Below are 9359 nucleotides of genomic sequence, written 5' to 3'. Positions count from 1 at the left end.
AAAGCGAGATACTTACAAAAAGAAACCTTTTTTAGTTATAAATTGAAGAAAGGGGAATCATGGGCCTGGAAAGGAATTTGAAGTCCAAAAAACTCTTGCGTGAAGGATCTTGCTTTTGAATTGGAGATGGCTCATCTATAGACCTATGGATTGACCCCTGGCTCCCTGGATTTCCTAATAGTTGCCCTATGGTGAAGGAGGAGATTGACACATCAGTTTGGAGAAGGGTATTCGAAGTTTGGGATTTTAACAACCAAGTTTGGAATGAGAGCTTGCTCCATTGCTTGTGCACTGCAGAGTCGACGGATGCTATTTTGAATATGGAATGGCCTCACATCTAGTGCAAGGACAAACTTATGTGGTTGGGGAATAAGACATAAATATTCTTAGTTAAAAGTTGCTATGATTTACTTTTTTGGAACATTTCGTCAATTCATAACAATGGAATTTGGAAGAAGCTCTGGAGGCTTAAAATCCATGAATACTTAAAAGTTTTCCTTTGAAGAATCCTCTCTAATGTCATTCCCACAAATGTTTTGGTATCCAACGAAGTCAGGAAAGGTGACCATACTTGTGTGATGTGTGACTCAGTAGAGGAAACAACCTTCCATATTTTCAAGGAATACCATAATATGAGAAGACTTGCATTTGCTAGCAAGTAGGGTTGTAAACTGGATTGCTGGGTGGTTTTGAGTATCGAGGAACTTGTGGACACAAGCTAGAGGCTTGCATTCAAAACATGGAGAGTAGAGAAATAACAATTTTTATCTCTTCCTTAATGTATTTTGTGTGGAGCTGCAGAAATGAAAAGCTATTTGCTAGTTCTAGATCCGTTCCTAATGAAGCTTTTTGCTTTAATCACATGGTTGAGTAATTTTTGACAGCAGTTGATTATCTTAAGGACTCTCCTAAAAAATCTAAAGATTTCTGAAAGCTTTCCCATAAGGATGGTGGAAGATCAATACGGATGCTGCTTTTCATAATGATCAGGTTGGTCTTGCCTTCGTTGTCAGGGATTGGAAAGGAATGCCACTCTTTCTAGCTTCAAAATTAATCAGCTATAATTCCCTGTTGGAAGCCAATTGGAAGCCGTGAGGTGGGTGGAGATTAGGAGTGGGCATAGATAGGGTAGGTTCAGTTTTGTACCAAAATACAACCTAATCCATATTTTTCAGTTTATCTAATATAGAATTCAATCCAATTCAAACCAAATCATTTATGATCGGTTTGATTTTGATTGGTTAAATGGTTTGAAACTTACTAGTCTATAAATATAATACAAATTAAAAGTTTTTCAAGCATAAAATATAAATAATAAATTATAATTATCCAAACATAAAATACAAGAGTAATCCAACATAGAATAAAATATAATATTGCAATATATAAGTATGTAATCTATAATATCTTGCAACACTTATCAATGTTAAAATAATTAAAAAAAAAACACTCTTCAATAGAAAATAAAAAAAAGGTCGCAACTGATACACATCATGCACTTCATCAGGTAACAAGTATTAATAGTCATCATCTCACTCCTACAAAATCAAATTAAAATTGCTAAAACAAATAATGTAAAATAATACATTCATCAAGATTTAAATACTCAAAAGTCAATGGATTTTTTTTTTTTACCTTAAAATTTTGATAAATCATAAGTCAAAATTAACTTTGATAAATTCACTAATTTTAGTTGATTTTGTAAGTTCTACAAATATTAAGATTATAAAATTAGCAATAAATTATATTTAAATATTTTTATATATATAAGCAACAATTGGATACAATATATGTAGATATATAAAAATATATCAAAATGAAAAAAATTATATATTAAAAATTAATATATAAAAATGAAAAAAATAGAAAATATATAATTTTTTAATTATATAATATATGATATAAGTTGGATTAAATTTATATTTCCAATCCAATAGCTAATTTAAATTGAACCTAACTTAATGCAATTAATATAAAAATTTAATCCAAACTGTTAAAAATGAATTGAATTAGTCGGTATGAACGGATTTAATTGGTTGCTCATCGTTAACGGCAACCGAGACAGCTGAACATAAGTGGTAAAGGCTCACATGGTCTTCAGACTTGATCACGGTGGCTGAAGGAATTGCAAGTTCAAAAGACCCAACAGGCTGGGATACCAGATACGTGCCCTTTCACCTCCCATCCTTGTTTGCAGAGAACAATTGGAATATGCTTTGGAATTCTAAAGACGCTAATATATTGGCAAACTGTATTGCTAAGTAAGCTTTATATGCAGACGTAGTTTTTGATTTAAACACTTGCTGTTTTGACTCCTTCCCAAGCGATATTTGGGATATTATGGCCTTTGAAATGCTTAGTATCGGCCTGGCTTTGTAATCCTCTTCTGTTGGAGGTTTTTTGTCGTGTCTTGTAATGAATTGTTTTACCATTAAAAAAAGAAATAATCATCCATATTTATTTTTATTATTATATATGATTAAAATAATTAAATTTTAATTAAACATTCAAATTTTAATTTTTAAACTTTTAACTATTTCAAAATAATAGTTTATTAAAAATTAATCAGAATGTAAACAAAAAAAGTTTTTACTGATTTTTTCATAATTTATAGCAACATCAGATTAAACTTTAACATTATTAATTAACTTTAGTTTGGAATTAAAGTAAAAGTGCAAGGAATTACTCTGCCGAAGTTGGAACAGTGCCCAAATTTGATGGATAAATTTAGTTGCCTTAGCATTATTAATTAAATTTACTCGCTTAAGAGGCTTTGGCTCCAAATATTGGTGAACTATGGAGAGTTGCACTAAAATGATTGAAAAAAAAAAATCTCTGTCAAAATTGGAACAGTACTCAAATCAGTGCTCTCGGACTGGCCAAAACATTTTTTCATCTAAGTCAATGTGAAAACAACATTATCTCATGTTGAGAGAGAAATAAGCAAAGAGTGGAAAGTACATTGGTAGGTCCCTGATAATCGATGGGACAGAGTATTTCTATACTTTGTGATTGCTATAAAGTAAGCAACATTGGATCCAAAATATTGCTTTAAAGTATGTAACATTGGATCCAAAATGCATTTGTTCTTTTTTATATATATTGAAGATGAATGTAGAAACATCTAAAAAAGAAAAAAAGAAAAAAAATGAGAATGTAGAAAGTGTGTGGAAATGGAATATAAATTAATTATGTAAACCATCCTCGATTTCTAGTGATTTGGTAGAAGATATAATTGTAGCTTTAGAATCCTATAGAAGAGATAATGGGGTTCTTGGATTCATGAATCATATCTTCAAATGTGCCTCCGATCAACTGTCTGGGTTGCACGTAAAAGAAATCCAATCAAAGAAAAAAAAAAAAAATTGAAAATTTTTTATGAGAGAAAAGTGCTGAGCATGGCGTGGAGTAGCTAAGATAGCAACAATTTTGTAAGATAAGAGCAATTAAAAAGCTTACCTAAAAGAGCCGTATATTCTCTTCCCAAAAAGCGAAGTGACGTTTTGACACCTAAAAGTTTAAATTTATTTCTTATCGTGCTGAGAGTGTTGTTCCCATGTGCTCAAGGGACCACACAAATTGATTACAATTTTTCACATCCAATTAAGTTGACAAAATGCCTAGTTTAGAATAAAACACACTCCTTCTCAATGAAATTACACCATAATAATTATGAAACTTAGTGTGCATTTGGCTGTGCTTTTTTCTTTTTTCTTTTTTAGCTAAAAAATATTTATTAAAAAAAAGAAAAAAGAAAAGCATTTGCTTATGAATTAGAAAAACATAATTGTTTAAATTAAAAAAAGTACTTTTCCAAAACAAAAATTGCTTCATGTTTTAATTAAAAAAACTTTAAATGCTTAAAAATTTGTATTTTACTATAAAAGTGTTTTTTTAACCAAACACTTGATGCTTTTTTATGAAGTACATTACTATTTGACAGAGATGCTACAAAACAAACACTTGTGAACTAACATATATTACCAAACCCTCCGTCATGAAGGGAGTTATACATGAAATTTTATTGTTCCCCATTTTTTTTTCTCTGGAAAGCGTTTAGGAGTGGTATAAAGCTTTCCAACTCAAATATAATAATGGCTTTTAGACTTCGTACTAATTTGATCATCCAAATAACAAGTTGTAAACCCTCCAATATGATTTTTATCCCAAAGGGGGGAGAGAGAGAGAGAAGAAAAAGCAAGCATATTTCCCTAGGCATGATGTTTAGGTGGAGGAGCACCAGGCATGTCGGTTGTCTTATTCTCTGTGAAAGTGCTATGGAGTTGCATGGGGGTCAGATTTCAGAAGAGATTCTGGTTGCTTCCTTATCTCCTAATTGACATGGACTGCGCATACTCACATGTATTATTGCATCCAGTTCCATTATGAAATCTCCTATGCTTTTTCCTTTGTCTATTTCAATAACTTCAAATTCCCCAGTTTGGCATAGCTTGGACTTTCTGACATTTTGTGTGGTACATTCAAGTGGACCTAAACCAACCCAGCATCTATTCCCCCCAAAAAAATAAAAAACCCAACCCAGCATCTCCTAGACCCATCAGCAGGTTCTATATATTCCCTCTAAGTGAACTTTATACACTCCCCTGCGGACCCAACCTATCAAAATCCCAAAACAAAATTCACTCCTACTTAGATCTGGCAATTTGGATCATGACACGACAACACGATTAGAAAACAACACGGAATAAATGGGTTTAGGTTTATTATAAATAAGTTTGGGTCATAATCGGGTCAACCCGTTTAACACGGTTATTAATCGTGTCATTTTCGGATTGATCTGTTTAACTCGAAATTGACCCGTTACGATCCATTTATTAAACGTGTCAGTTTCAACCCGATACGATTATATACCTATTACAACCCATTTAAATTTAATTTTAAATTAATATTTTATCACTAATATAATATTTAATAACTAAAAAATATTATAAATTAAAAATTTTATAAAAATAATTTTCTATTACTAATTTTTTAAAAACAAAAAATACATCTTTAATAAAACAAAAACATAAAAATAAAAAAAAAATTTCGGGTTAATAGATTAATTTTCGGGTTAACGGGTTAATAGGTTAGTTTTCAGGTTAATAGGTCAATTTCAGATTAACGGGTTAATAGGTCAACACGACCAGTTAAAATAATCGTGTTAAATGGGTCGTGTCGTGTTGACATATTTATAAACAGGTTGGGTTAGTGTTTTAGGTACCTGACACGATTAATAAATGGGTCGTGCTCGAGTTAGACATTTTTGACACGATTATTAAACGGGTTGACACGAACATGATCCACCAACACGAATTGCCAGGTATACTCCTACTGAAGTTTTTTCTTTTCTTGTTTTTAAAGCGAAACACACCACCACTTCAGTCGGAGAATAACCAATGACTTATTGGATGGTAGTTTTGATCATGCATATCAAGTGTCCACCTTGTTTGAAAGGCTTAAAAAAATAAATTAAAAGTTGAATAAAAAGGGAGTAACCTATCATGTGGGGTTTTAAGTAATTTGACACGAATTAGAAGTTATTTAGTTCAATCAGTTGTGGTCTGTAGCCTGTTTGAGATGCAGGATTCGATTATTTAAGGTTCAGTTCAATCAAATATGGGTAAATTTTAAAATAAAAAAGCATTCATGCACCAAAATATTTGATAAATTATCTTAGTTTTTCGTTGATAAGCATTAAAAAGTTAAAATAATTATGATGAAAAACATTCAATATCTCATATGATTTTCGTTAAAAATCTTTATTAAATATGTTAGTATTATATATATATATATATATATATATATATCTTGCTAATTTGTTCTTTTTTATTTTGTCGGCCCAATATATCTTGCTATGTTGAAACGGCCCCTTTAATATAATAGAGAGTTTGATTTGGTTCAATTTAGTCCGGTCATGCCTCTGAAACAGGCCTGAAATGTATTGGCTTTGTCTGATTACTTAATTATCCCCAAAAAAAATAATAAAAAAAGAAATTGGGTTCCAAGCACAGCCCATTTAAAAAGAAGGTGCGGCCCAAGTCACATCTTGCACAAGTGATATTGCAAGCAAGCAGGCACTGTCCGGTTGCAGTTGGCAATAATTAAAATCGAATCGAAATCTAAGATAAATAATAATAATAATAATAAAAATAAAAAAAACCGTTGGGGCAAACGCGGTTCAGATACAGGTGTTTGTTGAATAGAGCCAAAACCTTAACGGTTTTTCAACGACTTGGTCAAACAGAAAGCGCGAGTCACTTCCACAAAAAAATAAAAATAAAAATAAAAATAAAAAATTACGAGAGCATTTCAAGGCCCTCTTCAATCTCAACCAACCAAAATTATCATCCTCTCCAAATCAACAATCATCATCATCATCATCATCATCCTTATAACCTTATTATTTCCACTGCAATCCCTCCTTATTTTCCTTTTTTGGAGTTATCAGAATCGAAAATGCCAAGCAAACTTAGGAAGGCAATCGGAGCAGTAAAAGATCAAACAAGTATCAGCCTCGCCAAGGTCGCAAGCAACAATGCCGTCAACCTTGAGGTCACGATTCTCAAAGCTACCTCCCATGACGCTGTTCCAATCGACGATCGCTACGTCAACGAGATCCTCCAACTTATCGCTTCCAACAAAACCTACGCCGCTGCTTGTGCCCAATCCATTGGCAAAAGGATCGGCAAGACTAAAAACTGGATCGTCGCTCTCAAATCTCTAATGCTCGTCCTCCGAATCTTCCAAGATGGCGATCCTTATTTCCCTCGTGAAGTCCTCCACGCCATGAAACGCGGCTCCAAAATTCTTAACCTCGCGAATTTCCGCGACGATTCCAATTCTAGCCCTTGGGATTACACTGCGTTTGTGAGGACGTTTGCTCTTTATCTGGATGAACGGTTGGATTGCTTTCTAACGGGGAAGCTTCAACGTCGTTTCACGCATAAGGAAAAAGAGAAGAAGAAGCAGAAAAACCAGCGAGAAAATGAACCGGTCACGGATATGAAACCGGCAATGTTGCTCGATAGGCTTTCGTATTGGCAGAAATTGCTCGATAGAGCAATCGCTACCAAACCCACCGGAACGGCCAAAACGAACCGTTTGATCCTGATTTCTCTGTATGCGATCATTCAGGAGACGTTTGATTTGTACAGAGATATTTCTGATGGATTGGCACTTCTTTTGGATAGTTTCTTCCATTTGCAATATCAATCTTGCGTCAATGCATTTCAAGCTTGTGTAAGAGCATCCAAACAGTTCGAAGAGCTTTCAGGTTTCTTCAATCTGTGTAAGAGTCTTGGTGTTGGGAGGACATCTGAATATCCTAGCGTCCAAAAAATCTCTGATGAGCTTATTGAAACTCTGCAAGAGTTCTTAAAAGATCAAGCTTCGTTTCCTGGTCGATCACCTACGCAATCGCCTCTACCTGCTTTGACGCCCAAGGATTTCGGATCCACATCTGAGAAAGGCGAGGGCTATGAGATATCGGAAACAGTGTCGGAGGCCTGTTCCAGATGCACGTCGTTGGAGGATTTGATGAGTGCGACAGGAACGAGTCCTTCGAGGTCGGTGGAAGAGATTTACTCGGAGAAATTGGAGAAACAGCAAGAAATTGAACCGGATTTGACCGTTGCCGGTGGTGACGATTCGAAATCAGAAATGGAAACTGCATTTCCGGTTGATCAATCGAGGAATTCCGATTTCGATTTCTTGTCGTTCGATGAGTGGCCGATTCCTGATCAGGAACAGAAAGAGGAAAAGGGGAAAGAAACGACAACGGGAATGGAAGAAGATGTTGCGAGAAACGGTTGGGAGCTTGTGCTGGTTGAGACGGCTTTGCAACCGGAAACGAGTATCAGATTCCAGTCCGGCTTCCCTGAAAATCTGTTTGATCAATCTTTCATGGCTCAAAGCCAGTACAATCCCTTCCTACAAGACTCTGTTGATACTCCAGGTGTTTCGACGGTAATTCCGGCATCGTCGTCGTCGGTCGCCAATTCCAACGGACTAGGAGGTTTCTTCGGCAACGATTGGTTTGCGTTCTCTTTCACTCCTCAGTCATCTTCGCCTTCCTTCTCTGCTCAGAATTCTAAGGAGATTTCAATGGAGCCGACCTTCTCTGCACAGAGTCACAACGCCTTCACACAGAACTCAAGTGAGACGACCACCAAGACATCGCCATTTTCCGCTCAGAATTCTATGGAGGTGAAGAATACGGTGCCCGACTTTTTTTCACATAACTCAACGGAGACGAGGACTACGGTGCCAGATTTCTTTTCGCAGAATTCTAGTGAAGCAACAACAACCATGGCGCCGACCTTCTTTGCACAAGATTCGAGAGAGACGACAGCCAAGGCTCCATCTTTCTTCGCAGAGAATGAAACGACGACTGTGGAGCCCACATTCTTCGCTCAAAATTCCAAAGAGACGACGACCATGGCTTCATCTTTCTTTGCACAAAATGAGACATCGACGTCAACAACGACGCCTACATTTGTGGGCCAGAATTCCGGTGAGTCGAAAGCCATGTCGGTGACATTGTTTGGAGAAAATCACAATGAGATATCATCGGCGGCACCAAAATTCAGCAGTGCACAGAGTAGCAATGAGGCATCAATAGCGCCGACATTCTGTGCATGGAATCCAAAGGAGATGACTGCGTCTGCATCTGCATCGCCAACGTTCTACGCGCAGAATCCAATGAAGACAACAACAACGACGACGATGGGGTTATTCAATGAAAATGATCCGTTTAGAGAATCATTTCCGGTGACACATGAACAAATGTACAGTGGGTCAGGGAATAATCAGCAAAGTTTGGTACATCAACAACAGTTGTGGTTGGAGAACCAAACTAAGATTATTGCCAAGCATATGGGTAGTTGATATTCGTTGATGAAAAAACTAGAGTTGTTTTTTCTTAGCTGAATGTACATCCATCCATGCACCTTTGTACATATATATATATATATTTATCTAAAGTGACATTCATGTAATTGTCCATGCAAAAAATAGTTCCCGTAACTAATATTATAAGTATAAAACTAAACCAATCGAAATGGAAAACTTTATGGTTAGTTCGAATAAATATTATGGTGATCAGGAAATTTGTCAAGATACTCTATGTTTAAAAGGATGTAATTAGCTGAGTTGCCATATGTTATATTTTTTTTTATCTTTTTCTGTTCAAATTCGAATTTGTGGCAAATTCATGAAGCTATTAATTGCCCAAAAAAAAAAAAAAAAATCCTCTATGCTTGCTCGTTCACTTCTTAAACTATTCTATTTAATCTAATAATGACTCAAATACCGTATTATTTAAATGTCTTATGACTGTCATATAATCATCTATTATA

General features: G+C 35.1%; 1 protein-coding gene across 1 annotated transcript; it reads left to right on the top strand.

Moving 5' to 3' along the window:
• The first annotated feature begins 6223 nt into the window (after positions 1 to 6223).
• Positions 6224 to 9023, top strand: LOC107417140 (clathrin coat assembly protein AP180). Its single transcript, XM_016025714.4, has one exon. The coding sequence runs from the start codon at positions 6460 to 6462 to the stop codon at positions 8887 to 8889; it is 2430 nt and encodes an 809-aa protein (XP_015881200.1). The 5' UTR covers positions 6224 to 6459; the 3' UTR covers positions 8890 to 9023.
• The last annotated feature ends 336 nt before the right edge of the window (positions 9024 to 9359 follow it).

The sequence above is a fragment of the Ziziphus jujuba genome, chromosome 4, assembly GCF_031755915.1.
Source record: "Ziziphus jujuba cultivar Dongzao chromosome 4, ASM3175591v1".
Lineage (NCBI taxonomy): Eukaryota > Viridiplantae > Streptophyta > Magnoliopsida > Rosales > Rhamnaceae > Ziziphus > Ziziphus jujuba.
This window is presented reverse-complemented; position numbering and strand designations above follow the sequence as displayed.